Source organism: Octopus sinensis, linkage group LG13 (genome assembly GCF_006345805.1).
Source record: "Octopus sinensis linkage group LG13, ASM634580v1, whole genome shotgun sequence".
Classification (NCBI taxonomy): domain Eukaryota; kingdom Metazoa; phylum Mollusca; class Cephalopoda; order Octopoda; family Octopodidae; genus Octopus; species Octopus sinensis.
This window is the reverse complement of record NC_043009.1, coordinates 57251193-57268257: the sequence shown is the minus strand read 5'-3', so window position 1 is coordinate 57268257 and position 17065 is coordinate 57251193. Positions and strand designations below refer to the sequence as shown.

Sequence of the window (17065 nt, the reverse complement as noted above, 5' to 3'; positions counted from 1 at the left end):
TTTGGAATGAACAATATATTTATTACTATTTAACACAAAACTGTTCACTTATGGTCACTTTTGTGATGAAAATAGACTGGACTCAAGTTTTCAACAACTTTCTGGGTATCGTCACAATATAACAGTTTCTCCTGTGCAATATTCCACCACATTAAACAGTCACTAATCCTCACCATTATAAGTATCTGGGATATTGCATATTTGCGATGAAGAACCTCACAGCCACGTCTAACTTCAGCTTTATTACATTTCTGCTGTCTCTCAGCTCAGTCTACTTCTGTGGGACATGGTACTGCTGCAGGTCATGCTACACTTGGTGAGCTTGTTTTCTGTGTCTCTGTTTTGGGGACAATGACTCAATCCGTTATATTTTCTCCATTTTCAGGAGTAAAAGGTCAGTCTATAATACGTTCTCTCTCTTTTTGGAAGAACTGCTGTGTCTATCATATTCTCTCTGAAGTACAACAGATCAGATTTATGCTCTGTCTCCTCTTATGAACAATGGTTCAATCTGTTAATATTCTCTCTTCCTTCTTTGGAACAAAGAATCACTTTGTCATTCTCTCTTTTTTCTTTTCAGGTCAATGAATCTGTTATACTCTCTTTGTCCTCATAGAGAAAATCAATTAGTCTCTTATGCTCTCTGAGACAATAGGACAATCTCGGGTTCTCTCTGCCCTCTCAACAACAACAGGCCAATCTGTTATTTTCCACGGTTCCATCATCATTTCTTTCCTTCATCTTGAACCATTAGCTGACGTTTGCATTTGAATCATCTTCAATTTCCGCGAGATTTCCTTCTGTCTTGAGAAAAATTCATTCCAGTATCTGTTGGAAGAAAATAGAAACAAAAATTAGACATCAAAAGAAAATAACTCTTTACTTATTACTAAGATCATTATTTTACTAAATTATTACTTTACTTATGACTTTGGTTACTGAGTTTGACTTTACTTAGAACCTTAGTGAATTGCTTATGAAGTTAGTATTACTGCATTATAACGACATATACAATAATATTTAAATGACTTATACATCATGAATAACATTAATAGTCAGTTTTTAATTGTAACATCAAAGACCAATCTTATGTGACCAGAGTTATGATAAAATATGACATATGTTAATTCCTAGATGTGAATTTGTCACACCTGTTACAATATTCTCTTACATATAGATTTTTCTAAAAGAATCAACGAGGGATTGACATTCTCTTTGTTGTAAAACAAAGGAGGTGAAGTTAGTTGTCCTATAACAGGGATCAATGTCAATCAAAGAAGAGGTATAAGTGATGGAAGTTGATGTCACACAATCACCACCATTAACTCAGAAGTCATCATCATCATCATTTAATGTCTGTTTTCCATGCTGGCATGGGTTGGACAGTTTGACAGGGGCTGGCTAGGAAAAAGATTGCATCAGGCTTCACTGTTTTGGCAGGGGGTTTACAGCTGGATGCCCTTCCTAACACCATCCACTTACAAAGTGGACTGAATGCAGTTTACATGACACCAGCAAGGCCAGTTTTGGCATGGTTTTTACCAGCTGGATGCCCTTCTAAACACCAACCACTTTACAGTGTGGACTGGATGCACCAGCAATGGCAGGGTCACTAAATCACCTGCAAGGCAAAGATCCTTTGCATTGGAGGAGGTGGTTTTGTGCCAAGTGATGAGAGGTTAGAGTGTGACAAAGGGATAGAAACACCCTAGAAAAAAAATGAAACACAAATGCAATTCCATCAGAGATTGAACTCAGAACAGACCAGTTAGATTAAATTCCAGAATTTCACATTCATAAAGGAAAAGTAAACTCACTGGAACTTAACTCCAGTATATAACACACACTTATGCTAACAGATAAATAAAAGGAAGAAAACTGGCTCTGACTAGTATTGAACTCTTGGCGAAAGAATACAATTGATTAAATTGATGCCAGTACATACAAGGTATTCATCAATCTCAAAGAATGAATGGGGAAAAGAAAAAAAAAAGCATTCATGAGGAGGATTTGAACTCAGAATGTAAAAGAACTAAGAGCTGCAAAAGCATTTTGGCCTTTTACACTAGTGTGTGTGTGCATGCATGAGTGTGTATGTCTGCATATGTGTGTGTGTGTGTATGTCTGTGCATATGTGTGTGTGTGTCTGCCATTTGCACATTTTGGAACAGGGCCGGCATGTTCGTGGGAGCTGAGTAAGTCAATTACACCAGCCCCAGTGATTAGCTGATATTTATTTTATTGACCCCAAGATGACAAAAAGCAAAGTAAACCTCAGTGGAATCTGAACTCAAAACATAAAGACAAATAAAATACCACTGACCACTGCCCAGCATGCTAACAATTCTGCCAGTTCACTGACCTATTGCACAATTCCATATTAGCACTAGATCTGGGGACCACAAGCTTTCCACCCAATGAGAGTACCTCTACATGGTCGCTAGACCTGCTAGAAATAGCAGCCAATATCCCTCAACCCAACTTAAGTAAAAAGTAGTAAAAAAAAAAAGACGTTGCATAATGTAGTTGTAGATAATGAGCTTCAATAAAAGGAATGGTCACAGCTGGAATGTCTTTATTGGCCTGCTGGATCAGAGCTGACCTGGGGCTCAACAACATCAATTAATCAATTAGAGCTGTTTGGTTCCTTACTTGTAGTCCATTGTGTCTGTAAGAATATCGGTCAGTTCCAAAGAAAAAGCACATTCTGAGGCCGAGTGATGCGTTTTCGTCCACCTTTTAGAAGAAGCCTCCTCCAGAAGTTCATTAATTTCCTTATCTGTTGAAGCTGTAAACAACAAACATATATAATATAGTTCTATATTTAAGAGATGAGGAATTATGTACATTATTTACATTTGATGGATATTTGTCCTCATCTTGGTTGTTGTTAACACATTTCGGCTGATATACCATCCAGCCTTGAGGAACGGTGTCTTGGGGAACTTTCGAACCTGGGTTCTCATTCCTAAGGTATTTTTCGATGTTGTTGTTGTTATTATTATTGTTTTTCAGGTCACTGCCTGGAATTGAACTCGGAGTGCTCTTAACCACTATGCCAAATGCCCGTGGGTATATGGCAGTGAACTGAATAATAATAACATCGAAAAATATCTTAGGAATTAGAACCCTGGTTCAAAATTTCCCCAAGACACCTGATGAAGGCTGAATGGTATATCAGCCAAAACATTGTGTTAACAACAAACAAGACAAGGACAAATATCCGTCAAATGTAAATAATGTACATACATATATAAGTATCTGTGTGTGTGTGTGTGCATTCATTTGTTTCTTCAATATCCATTTGTTCATCCTAGCAAAGCTTGAACAGGAATTGATTTCGAAGCAGGATTTTATGATTGGAGATGCATATTTACACACACACATGCACACAGAGTGGTGGTACATGTGTTTGTTCGTTCATATAGTGTCCATTTCTCATGATGCTCTTCCTGTCACCAACCCTGGTTCCACAATCCTCAAAACCCTGGAATTCCTAAGCCAGGGTCCTAGTACTGGATGAAGTTTGAAGTCATACCAACACACACACATGTATACATGTATACAACTGCTTTTGTACAGTTTCTGATGGCAGAGAAGTAAATTTCTTAACCACACAAGAATGTTAAAATTTCGGATTCAGTCCTGCTTGGCAGCATCTTGGGTCGTTGTCTTCTACTGTAGTCCTGGGCTGAATAATGCCTTATAAGTGCATTTGGTAAACAGAAACTATACCAAGGTTGTCGTATGCGTACGTATACATGTGTGAGAGAGAGAGTGTGTGTGTGTGTGTTGGTATGACATTAAACTGCATCCGGTATTAGAAGTTCCAGGGTTTTGAGGAATATGGAACTACCTCTTAAGACACTATTGTTCATAGGTCTACACTGACCTGGAGTAGTAGCATCTGTCAAGGGACCAGCTATGGGTTAGCAAATCAGTTGGGCTTAAGGAATTAAGTAAAAATAAAAGAATAGGAGCAGCTGGTTATAGAATGCTGCATGAAGCAAATACCTGTCCAACCCACAAATAAACAGACATTAAAGAAACAAACAAATGCATGAATGAATTCTTCAATGTCACTGCAATCATCATCATCAACAGCTTTACATATGTATCCAACTTAATCTTTAAAAATCCATCAACAAGTCTTTATAACTTTTTTTTTTTGGTTTGAAGTAAATATTGATTTGTAAAAACTTCAGAAAATATCTTCTTTTAAATTAAAACTTAACCAGTTTGTTACCAACCCAGTTGAATCTGGCTCTGTAGTACAAATGGCTTGTTTTCATAAGTTTTGAATTAAAATCTTCCACCAAACCTTAGTCACAATTTATGTTCATAAAACTATCTAAATTGTAACTAAGTTATTTTACTAAATTCTTTATCATATTTAAAACAATTGAAAGAAACTCAGAGCATCTCAAAATAAATACGGTAATGAAAGGGTTAAACAAAAGTAGTAAAACAGAAAATCTTACCAAACTCTTCTTTAAGTTGTTTCTTAATGGAACTGACTATTAAACTGGAAGGGTCAGAGTCGGTCGCTACTGCTAAAACAAGAAAGGCAAAAGTTTGTTACAATACTGATGACAGTGGAGTAGCAGAGATAGTGTAACATCATCATCATCACTTAGCATCCATTGTCCATGCTGAGCATGGGTTGGATGGTTTGACCAGAGCTAGCAAGCTGGAAGGCAGCACCAGACTCATCATCATCATCATCGTTTAAACGTCCGTTTTCCATGCTGGCATGTGTTGGACGGTTCGACTGGGGTCTGGGAAGCCAGGAGGCTGCACCAGGCTCCAGTCAGATCTGGCAGTGTTTCTACAGCTGGGTGCCTTCCTAACACCAACCACTCCGAGAGTGTAGTGGGTGCTTTTTACATGCCACCTGTGCACTGGCAACAACTACAATCGGTTGGTGTTTTTTACATGCCACTGGCACGGAAGCCAGTCAAGGCAGCGCTGGCATCAGCCATGTTCGGATTTCGGATGGTGCTTTTTATGTGCCACCAGCACGAGGATCACAACAACAATTTCCATTTGATTTTGATGTACTTGACTCTAGTCTGATTTGTCATGGTTTCTACAGCTGGATGCCCTTCCCAGAGTAAATAAGCTACAGTGTTTTATATTCACCTCCCTTCTCTATACAGCTGAAGTTCAGGTTCCGCTACAATCGACCTTATTCATCCTGGCAAATATTTATATAATAAATACCAATCAATTACTGTGCTGACAGGGTCAGCTGATCCGGTATTAAAAATCAGTGACTTTATGTTGACATTTATTACTGCCTTCTTACATGGATCAGAGACAATGTCTCATACATTTTATTTAGCATGGTTTCAATGGCTTGATGTACTTCCTAGCACCAAAAACTTCCCAAGGTGAAGCAGGATCAAAGACTGGACACAATGAACCCTAGGGTTTGTGAATGGATTGACTTCTAAATTTAGGGAACTTTTGTTATTTTAACCAATAGAATAGAAACTTATAAATTCATGTACTAAAACATGTGACCTATTTTCCCTTTCATTTAACACCAAACCATACAGAAGATCTTTTTAAAGATTTTGTTCGTCTGAATGGATTCTAATGATATCAATAATAATGAAAGCATTGGGTCTTCTCTGGAACTGTATGCATTTATTTGAATAATTTCTATCTCAATTCTCACTCCAAGGATTTTTACTTAATAGGACTTTATAGGCGTAGGAGTAGCTTGCTTACCAACCACATGGTTCCAGTTTCAGTCCCACTGCGTGGCATCTTGGGCAAGTGTCTTCTACTATAGCCTCAGGCCAACCAAAGCCTTGTGAGTGGATTTGGTAGGCAGAAACTGAAAGAAGCCCATCATATATATGTATGTGTGTGTATATGTTTGTGTGTCTGTGTTTGTCCCCTTAACATCGATTGATAACAGATGCGGGTGTGTTTACATCCCTGTAACTTAGCGGTTTGGCAAAAGAAACTCGATAGAATAAGTCCTGGGGTCTATTTGCTCAATTAAAGGCAGAGCTCCAGCATGGCCACAGTCAAATGAGTGAAAAGAGGACTGCATAGTTACCATGTGAATGAGATTCTACACATCTCTGCATACAAACTTTACTAATGCCTCACAGTCTTTCCTTCCTTTATTGTTAATAAAAGTTATGTATTGACCCTTTTATCCATTTACTTAGACCTATATTGTAACGATTTTAGGGATAATTGTGCCCATCTGGCCTGTGATATCTACTTTATTCATCAAATCCAGCTTGCAAAATGAAAGAAGATGTTTACATCACTAAGAAGAGATACTGTAAATCATTGAGTATAATACGTAGGGGATTTTTAGGGGCCTGTACTTCTGAAAAACCTAAACCTTGTGTATAATATGCACCCCTTCTCTAACTTGAGTCAAGGAGGTCTATATAACGTCCTTGGTTTGTAAAACTGTATACAGTAAAGTCCTTTATTATTATTGTATATATAACATAATGCAAATGTGTAGCTTTTTTGTGCATTTTGTTTGCAGAAAATAAAAAAATAACAGTAATAACGTTTAATAAATGTTGCTTACTGCAAGTTATGGATGATTCTTTTATGACTTCATTGCTTTCAGGCTTAGCTTAAGGTATTTTCGCGCCCGGCATCACCAAATGCGTCTGAATAAACATTGCCGGACAGCAAATAGAGACTCGGACATTGCTTAGAAAATATTTTTCATTCTTAACCTCGTATATAGTATGCACTAGAGATTTTGACCTTTAAATTTTGGGAAAAAAATGCGGATTATACTCGAGGATTTACGGTAAATGGTGGAGTGCATATAATGTTTTAAAAGCTTTTGAAAGCAATGCTACATTATGACAGCAGACTGATAATTCAAACAAATAAAACAAAAGATTCATCATCATTGTCATCATTTAACACCTGCTTTCTATGCTGGCATGGGTTGGACAGTTTCACAGAAGCTGGTAAGCCAAGGAAGTGTACCAAGATCTGTTGTCTGCTCTGGAATGATTTCTACAGATGGATACCCTTCCTAACACCAACCATTTTACAGAGTGTAGTAGGTGCTTTTTTTCGTGGTGCCAGCACGAGTAGGGGTCACCATATAACTAGCAATACAAAGACCCCTCAATTGATGGGTGAGGAGAGTAGTATTGAGGGAGGTGGCTTTGTACCAGTTTATGAGAAGGTTAAAAAGTATAAAAGAGGGAGAGAGATAATTGTCTTGCTAAGAGGATGCAAAGAGAAAGACAGGGAAGGGGATAGATGTGTAAAGGTGTTTGAATATTTACCTGAAGATTTGGCATGAGAGACAAGCAATTTTTGTCCATTCACCATTTTTCCCGATACAGACTTCACTGCATGGTTGGCTGATTCTTGGCTCTTAAACCTGACAAAACTGTGAAATAAAACAATTAGAAGAGTCTGGTGTTGATATCCTTGACATCTTGAGGACATTGTAGTAGCACAGACACTGCAAAACTATAAATAAAATTTCATCAAACTATTTCTCTGTCACTTTATACATATACATATACATACATACATTTTTTACCTCATAATCCTTTCTGTAGAAGAGCATAGGCTCAAAACGTAAAAGATTTTCCCATTCTTCCCAAGCGACCTTAAACTAATACCCCTGCTTGTTGTTCCTACACTTGTCTTCATCTTTTGTTTTCTGTAAATTTGGACAATATATATATATATATATATATATATCTATCACGTGACCGACCAGACCATCAGATGTTGTTACACATCACTGGTCACAATGCGTTTGCATTGTTTTAGCCTTCGAATGACGCCACCCCACTGGCCAAGCGAGCAGGCCAACAGAAGAAAGAGTGGTGAAAGAGTACAGCAGGGATCACCACCCCCTGCCGGAGCCTCGTGGAGCTTTTAGGTGTTTTCACTCAATAAACACTCACGACGCCCGGTCTGGGAATCGAAACCGCGATCCTATGACCGCGAGTCCGCTGCCCTAACCACTAGGCCATTGCGCCTCCATATATATATATATATATAACAATTCAACATGCACAGCTGTTAATCCAGGCATGCTTTTTTTCTTGGTTTTCTTTCTCTTTATACATTTTCTTTCTTCATTTTTTTCTGTAGAAGTGTGAAGGCTTAAAACATCTAAGATTTCTTTCATTTTTCCTCAGTGTCAAATTAATACACCTTATTTGTTTTTCCCCTCACCTGTTTCTGGCTGTTGCTTTTTATAGAACTTTGAACCATATGATATCTCTTCTACAGATATATTTGTAAATAGTAAGGGATTACTCCAAACCTTTACCAGTTTGCTCTCAGTTAGGTATTCAAAATAGGTTATTCCACAGTTAATAGATACAATAATATTCTCATAAGATAAGAATTTATAGATATATTCCATTGGATAATTCTGAATATATTACCATAACCATAAGGCGGCGAGCTGGCAGAAACGTTAGCATGCCAGGCGAAATGCGTTGCCATATTTCGTCTGCCGTTATGTTCTGAGTTCAAATTCCACCGAGGTCGACTATGCCTTTCATCCTTCCGGGGTCAATAAATTAAGTACCAGTTACGCACTGGGGTCGATGTAATCGACTTAATCCCTTTGTCTGTCCTTGTTTGTCTCCTCTGTGTTTAGCCCCTTGTGAGTAGTAAAGAAATATATATTACCATAACCATACAAGTTTCCTGGAGTATATAATATCAACAACAACAATAATAATAATATATACAGCTTTACATAGACCTACATATGTTTCAACTGCAATGATTAGTAACCGCTGTAACCCTACATATATATATATACCCTCTCAACCAATCTATGCTCCATATCAAAATGGATCAATTTGAACCATCTGTCCAACATTTACTAACAAACCTCAATAAATACATAAAGTTCCCCATCTTTAAATAAAGAGTGTTTCTCTCACCCAAACGTGTAATTATGTTCCATCACTCTTTCACTGATATAGATTTCAAAAAGATCATCATAGTCTGAGAAGAGATCTGCAACTTGACTCTGAAATAAACATAACAATAGTTTTCACAATCAAATGCAATATTTAATCTATCCAAACGTCTCTGACAAACTGTTCTTAATAATAGGAAGAGCATCCAACTGTAAAAACTATGCCAAAAGAGTGGAGCTTGGTGGAGTCCCCTGCCTGGCCAACTCCTGTTAAACCATCTGACTGATGTCAGCAGGGAAGACAGACATTAAATGATGATGATGATGAGGAGGATAACAATTTTTCAGGCTACTAATCTCATGTTTTGTAATGAAAGAACTTTTGGTCTGGTGATCATTCACCAAAATTCCACCAAATGGAATATCAGAACCATTGCAAAAAAACAAAAATATATTATACTGGCTGCTCTCATTATTGCTGGGCACCTCATGTGAAACAATCAAAAGAAATTAACCTGTTCACATGATGCAAGGGCTTCTTGACTGTCATTTTCACTCAGCAACATAGCATGTGTCCCCTACCTCTGTTCGATGCTTTTGACAAGAAAAACTCTGTGAATCAAATAATGAATGAATCAACTGTTGCTAAAATTTCTGAGATAAAACAATATTTTGAACAGTATTAATTTATTCCTTTTGAAAATTACCAGAAAGGATTTAAAAAGGATTTAATCCACCATACTCACTTGATCTTGTCCCCACTGACTACCACTCATTCCAGAATTTGGATAACTTTTTGATGGGAAAAAAATTTAATTCCGACAATGCTGTAAAACAGGCCTTGCAAGATTTTATTGACTCTAGATTGCCAGACTTTTACAGTTCCAGGCTGGACAAGCTACAGCTGAAATGGCAAAAGTGGGGGCAAGTTCAGGTGAGTATGGTGGATGATGAAGAACTTCCAACTCCTGTAGTTTCACCAATGTCATTAGCTTTCACCACATCTTCCCATAGCTTCTTTCTTCCATAGGCTTCCTCAACTTGGATTCCTTTATACTTCTTCACTCAACTATCATCTTTCATATGCATCAGAAGTCTTGCTTCTCTCTGTAAGTTTGTATGTCTTGTTGCATCGCATTGTGTCAAAAAGGTAACTAAACCATTCACTAATCAGTGCTCATGATTAAGAAATTATCAAACAGGCTAAATGGATGATACACAAGGATGCTACAAATGGCCCTAAATGTGAAATAGTAGCAACATATAACAAATGAATGCCTTTATAGAGACCTACCAAAAGTCAGCAAGATCAAGGAACTGGTGGCTGCGACTATCTGCTCACTATGTACGTCACCCTACACTGGAAGCACCCAAATTAGTTTTCTGGAACCCACTTCATAGTTCTTTCTTTTCTTTTACTTGTTTCAGTTATGTGACTGTGGCCATGCTGGAGCACTGCCTTTTAGTCGATAAAATTGACACCAGGACTTATTCTTTGTAAGCCTAGTACTTATTCTATCGGTCTCTTTTTTGCCGAACCGCTAGCTTACGGGGACGTAAACACACCAGCATCGGTTGTCAAGCGATGTTGCAGGGGAGACACACAAACACACACATACATATATATATATATATACACATATATACGATGGGCTTCTTTCAGTTTCCGTCTACCAAATCCACTCTCAAGGCTTTGGTCGGCCCGAGGCTATAGTAGAAGACACTTACCCAAGGTGCCACGCAGTGGGACTGAACCCGGAACCATGTGGTTCGTAAGCAAGCTACTTACCACACAGCCACTCCTACGCCTAGTGATGTAAGATGAGAAAAATATTGTCACACATCACCAACTTGATTGCAGACACTGGCCTGGAATGTATCCAGGGCTGCAAGGCAGAGATGATGGACTGAGGACTTTGTTGCTGTGGCCCAGGTTGGAACCTAGCCATAATAATAATAATAAACAGTAGGAGTGGCTGTGTGGTAAGTAGCTTGCTTACTGACCACATGGTTCCAGGTTCAGTCCCACTGTGTGGCACCTTGGGCAAATGTCTTCTACTATAGCTTCGGACCGACCAAAGCCTTGTGGGTGGATTTGGTAGACGGAAACTGAAAGAAGCCTGTCATATATATATATATATATATATATATATGTGTGTGTGTGTGTGTTTGTGTGTGTGTGTTTGTCCCCACAACATCGCTTGACAACCGATGGTGTGTTTACGTCCTCGTAACTTAGCGGCTCAGCAAAAGAGACCTGATAGAATAAGTACTAGGCTTACAAAGAATAAGTCCTAGGGTTGATTTGCTCGACTAAAGGTGGTGCTCCAGCATGGCCGCAGTCAAAATGACTGAAACAAGTAAAAGAGTAAAAGAGAAATAAAATAGGTAAAATAAGAACCATCATTTACCCCTTCCTTCTATGCTGGTAAGGGTTGTCATGGTCTAAGTCATTTCCTGTAGGGACCTGCCACTTTCATAAACAGATGCTAATACAGGGTGGATACAACAGAGTAAAGCCCTTCAAGATAATGTCTCAGCATAATTACAGAGTTACAAGAGTAAAAGAATTTTAAAACAAAAACTATATTTTCCAGCATACAAATCAAATTTTGCAGATCAAAATTTACAGTCAAATAAGGTAGGTCGACTTATACTCCAAGACAAATTCGGAAGACCAAAAACTGCATGTGAAACGCAGAAGGATTTGGAAAGATTCACAGCAATGTTTGAATGTTTACATTATGTACTACATCAGTTTGTATGCTGTGTGGTAAGAAGTTTGCTTCCCAACCAAATGGTTCTAGGTTCAGTCCCACTTCATGGCACTTTGGACAAGTGTCTTCTACTATAGCCTTGAGTCGACCAAAGCCTTGTGAATGGATTTGGTTGATGAAAACTAAAAGAAGCCTGTCGTGTATGTGTGTATATCATCATCATTTAGCGTCCGCTTTCCATGCTAGCATGGGTTGGACGGGTCAACTGGGGTCTGTGAAGCTGGAAGGCTTCGTCAGGCCCAGTCAGATCTGGCAGTGTTTCTATGGCTGGATGCCCTTCCTAACGCCAACCACTCCGCGAGTGTAGTGGGTGTTTTTTACGTGCCACCTGCACAGGTGCCAGTCAGAGCTGGCGAACGGCCACGAACGGATGGTGCTTTTACGTGCCACCGACACGGGGCCAGACAGAGCTGGCAAACGGCCACGAACGGGTGACACGTAAAAGCACCGTCCGTTCGTGGCCGTTTGCCAGCTCTGTCTGGTCCGTGTCGGTGGCACGTAAAAGCACATCCGTTCGTGTCCGTTGCCAGCATCACCTGGCCCCGTGCCGGTGACACGTAAAAGCACCATCCGTTTGTGGCCGTTCGCCAGCTCTGACTGGCACCTGTGCGAGCTGGCGAGAGCTCGCACAGGTGCCAGTCAGATATATATATATATGTATGTTTGTGTACGTGTGGCCACAGTCTAATGACTGAAATAAGAAAAAGATAATAGAAAACAAATGTGTTCAAATAAATACCTTGGTTACAGAAATTGGTAAATATTTAATATGGCAGGAATACACTTCAGGTTTGGAGTTCATCATAATCTTGTCTTTTACTGCTAATACACTCTACAAAAGAAATGTCCAGGAACAAAACAGAACTAGTTAGGTACAAAGAGTTGCCAAGATGTGAAGTGAGGGTAGTTCTAAAGGGAACTATACTCTCAGAGATTCGTGTAAAGAATAAAGCATTTATAACAGTTGGAAAAAACTTAATGCTATAAAAATCAGTTTGTAAAATAACTTCCAGTTTGGTTTGCAACTTTCACTCTCACACACTCTCTCTTCAGTAATATGTATGTATGTATGTATGAACGTGAGTATACATATAGACATATATATACATATATGGGGAGAATTCACAAAAAAACAAAAGATGAAGAGAGGTGGTGTAGATAACAAACAGATGTATTAGTATAACGCTCGGGAAGTGAAAAAATCAGTAACGTTTCGAGCCTACACTCTTCCACAGAAAGGAACAAGGAGAGAACATAAAGAATGTGAAGTGGCTAGCAATCTCTCACACATATGTGTGTGTATGTGTATATACATACATATATATATATATATATATATATATATCATCATCGTTTAACATCCGTTATATATATATATACGGCTGTGTGGTGAGTAGCTTGCTTACCAACCACATGATTCCTGGTTCAGTCCCACTGCGTGGCACCTTGGGCAAGTGTCTTCTACTATAGCCTCGGGCCGACCAAAGTCTTGTGAGTGGATTTGGTAGACGGAAAGTGAAAGAAGCCTGTCGTATATATAAATATATATATACGTGTGTGTGTATGTTTGACAATTGATGCTGGTGTGTTTACGTCCCCGTAACTTAGCAGTTCGGCAAAAGAGACCGATAGAATAAGAACTAGGCTTACAGAGAATAAGTCCTGGGGTCGATTTGCTCGACTAAAGGCAGTGCTCCAACATGGCCGAGTCAAATGACTGAAACAAGTAAAAGAGTAATCTCTAGCAAAAAAAAAAAAAATACAGTTTTTTTGTCATCAACATACAATACTACGCCAGAAGTACATTTTTTGTTGGAAACCTGAGAAACTTGAAGTGGTCAGGAGGGAAGAATGCAGGATGGGAAGGAAATTTGAGAAAGTGCTCTGGAATTTAAGAAGAGCAAGATAGGAAATATACAAAATTTGTCACCTTAATGGCAAGATGAGGATACACACAAACATACCCACAAGCACTAAAAATTCTCCAGACATTTAGCTGTTATTTTTCGCATATCGAATTTCGTGGTGAGGGCTTCACATGCTGTGGTCTTTTTGCTGTTACACTTATAAACTGACGCATGCGAAAACGGACTAAACAGCCGTTCATTTTCACTTTTAGACAGCGGGATTGGGTGTGGATCAATTTTTGAGGTTTTCATTAAAAATTGTTCCCCCCACCCCACCCCATATTCTTAATCTACGTATTTTCCCACATAGATTGAAAAAAAAAAACGAAAATAAGTTAAAAAATAAAAAAATTTGGCGAGGAGGAGAAATCAAAAATTTTGAAAACGTCTATTGAGGTGAAAAAAACATGGCACAGTTTCGGTTGAAACTTCGCCAAAAAGGCCATGCGAAACATTCTGTGCCGTATGAATATGTTCCTCGTTTAAGAAACAGCATGGGTATATTTACATTTCTGAAGAAAAAAAAAAGGCGCAGGAGTGGCTGTGTGGTAAGTAGCTTGCTTACCAACCACACGGTTCCGGGTTCAGTCCCACTGCGTGGCACCTTGGGCAAGTGTCTTCTGCTATAGCCCCGGGCCGACCAATGCCTTGAGTGGATTTGGTAGACGAAAACTGAAAGAAGCCCATCGTATATATGTATGCTGGTGTGTTTACGTCCCCGTCACTTAGCGGTTCGGCAAAAGAGACCGATAGAATAAGTACTGGGCTTACAAAAGAATAAGTCCTGGGGTCGAGTTGCTCGATTAAAGGCGGTGCTCCAGCATGGCCGCAGTCAAATGACTGAAACAAGTAAAAGAGTATCCCCTTCACCCCCACCTCTAACCCTAAAACAGATTGAAACGCAATAGATCGATACTAGGGTCAGAATTATGGGTGACAATTTCATATGACACCCCTAGAAAAAAACTGCCGTTCAAACCGAAAAGATTCCTTTTTTTCTTTCTACATCTCCATCTCAAACTTTCTTTTGTCAATTTCATATTTCTGTTACACGTGCAACAAACTTCTCAACAGTTCAAAATCTTGGCAAAACGTAATTGTCAATTCAACTGTTGCTGCTGAGTCAAGCAACTGACATCAATAAAGTTCGTAATTAAATAATGAAGTTAAATTGTGTTTTATATACCTTTTAAATCAACTTCGCTGTATGTTCGACACTAACTTCTAGCGGTTCTATTAATGTATATTGTTGGTTTTGGCTACCAGCATGTCAAGAATTGAAGTTTACCGAAAATTTTTAAAATTTGGAACAATAAAATACATTTCCAAAGCTAAATTGCTGGAGTCGTTTCACTTTTTCCGGGAAAAAAAAAATGTTTTTAAAAAGTTCGAGGCTTAAAGTTTGATAATTTTCACCCAAACAGGAAATAGGATTTGGAAGCTGTCGTTTTGTGCGTGACAGCACGTTTTTGTCAATTGTAAATAAATTGGCGGGGATGGGTTAAAATTTAATTTCTTTTTGTTTTTACTAAATCGTAATCTCCGATATCGAAAACATGAACCTGAATTTTTTTTTTTTTTTTATAAGGTTGTCCCAAAAGTTCGTAGAAAGTCTTGGAAAATAATGGTCTTTATTTTGAGGAATAATTTTTGTTGTTTTTGTTAGTACTTGGCGAGTAAAAATTCAATTTTCGCAAGTGTTTACGAACTTTTGGGAAAACCTAATAATTACTGGTTCAAAAGTTATAAGAGCGGGGGATCCGAAGAAGTAGCCCCTTACTTCTAAGTCCGATACTGATTCTTATCGGTCACTTTCGTCGATAAACAAACCAACACGGGTGTCAAGCGGTGACGGGGCCCAGAGCGACAGCAGAAGACCCTTGCCTAAAGTGTCGCGCGATAGGACTGAACCCGAAACCAAGTGATTGCAAAGCGAGCATCTTAACCACATATCGATGCCATTATTTTGTAAGAAGTTCCAACACCGTCGGATGTTCCATTCAGGAAGTCCACGGCATTTTCGGAATGCTGCACCTAACGGCAAACTGCTTTCAATTTATTCAGTAGTGCGACCTGTTGTTTCTTTTTATTCGGCCCGCTTTTCGTAAAACGTCGACACAAGCCTTGTTGCACGCGGTTTCTTGACCTGCTAAAAAGCGCAGCCAAATTTCTCTGAAATAGCAGCACTACAGAATTAGACTAGAAAAGGACTCGTTAACAACATTTAACGGTCAAGGCTGAGATTGTTTTGATCGTAATCTGAGACGAAACAACAATTAAGGAAGGGCATAATTATATGACAAGTGTGTTTGAACGAACACACAAATGAAAGATGAGTGATATTTCGGATTCGGAGGAACAAGATGTAATCTTTTACACGCGTTGAGCGACACGGTTTCGCAATGTGTGTGTGTGTGTGTATGTTTAAGTATTGTATACAAGAGTAAGGCAATCTTTCGTCTCTAGTAGACCTTTCCGTCGATTTCCGTAAAAAATGTTTTTTTTTTACATATGGGCTTGCGGGAACTTTTGAAGTAATGAGAGCGAAAGAGACTAAGAGGAAGCGATTTTATGACGAGGGAATTTCTTTTGAAGTTATCAAAGCATTGATGTACATGTGTGTGTGTGTGTGCGCGCGTGTGTGTGTGTGTTTGATGGGGTGTGGGAGACAGACAGTATGTTGTGTAAGTGAAGTACTTCTGTTAGTGTGTGTGAAGAGACAGAGTAATGTGTGCAGATCGCCCAAGAGTAATATATAAACATTTCCAGCTTCGTCTCGGCATCGTATTTTCTTATACACGACATAAAAAACAGTATTAGAAAGAAATGAGGTGGGGGGGGAACAAAACTAGGATAAAGCATGCTGAAGTTGGAAGAGTTTCAGAAGTTTTCTAGGTACAACGAAAAGGGAAAACAAAAATATTGTAGATTCTACGCTGCTAAAATATTTTTTAGCTCTACACACACTCACGGATAGACAATTGTAAGTATATACCTACTGAAGGTGCGCTCCCCTAAACTCCAGTAAAAGGGATATTTTTGAATAAAATTTTCTGTTAAAACTTTTCAAATGATGTAGATTCCGATTATATCGTACGTAATTTTCCTTTACTTTGTTATGCTGCATAAAATATTTACGGTTTTCTTTTCTACAAGCATAAATATGTAAGTCAATGTTGACTTCCCACCATATAGTGCAGAACACGTGGTTATGACGTCACTATTTACTTCGTTGTCTGTTTCTTTCTTCATCCAGATGAACAGATGTGTTAGAACAGTGGTTTTCAACCAGGGTTCCGCCAGTACAGTCCAGGGGTTCCGCAAGAAGTTACAAAACTGCTAAAATCGGCAGTAATTTTTAATTCTCCTGTGCAGATATGTGTGCATAAGACTATTAAATTATTGCACAGGGGTTCCCCGAGCCAGTGGAATGTTTCCTTGAGGTTCCGCTCCAGCAAAAAGTTTGAAAAGCACTG

General features: G+C 38.7%; 1 protein-coding gene and 1 long non-coding RNA gene across 6 annotated transcripts; both read right to left on the bottom strand.

Moving 5' to 3' along the window:
• LOC115218649 (polyadenylate-binding protein 1-A) lies at positions 1–16842 on the bottom strand. Of its 5 annotated transcripts, none has more exons than XM_029788566.2 (7): positions 16702–16842; positions 12422–12514; positions 8928–9016; positions 7293–7399; positions 4482–4553; positions 2653–2788; positions 1–828 (listed from the first exon to the last, which is right to left on the bottom strand). In XM_029788566.2, the coding sequence occupies exons 1-7, from the start codon at positions 16714–16716 to the stop codon at positions 738–740; spliced, it is 603 nt and encodes a 200-aa protein (XP_029644426.1). In that variant the 5' UTR covers positions 16717–16842; the 3' UTR covers positions 1–737. The 5 variants fall into 5 exon arrangements, with proteins under 5 accessions (XP_029644426.1, XP_029644427.1, XP_029644430.1 ...); XM_029788567.2 differs by having other exon boundaries at positions 4482–4550; XM_029788570.2 differs by having other exon boundaries at positions 16585–16810.
• Positions 15316–16037, bottom strand: LOC118765828. Its single transcript, XR_005001712.1, has 2 exons — positions 15709–16037; positions 15316–15671 (listed from the first exon to the last, which is right to left on the bottom strand). It is a non-coding gene; the product is annotated as an uncharacterized LOC118765828 (long non-coding RNA).
• Positions 16843–17065: the final 223 nt, after the last annotated feature.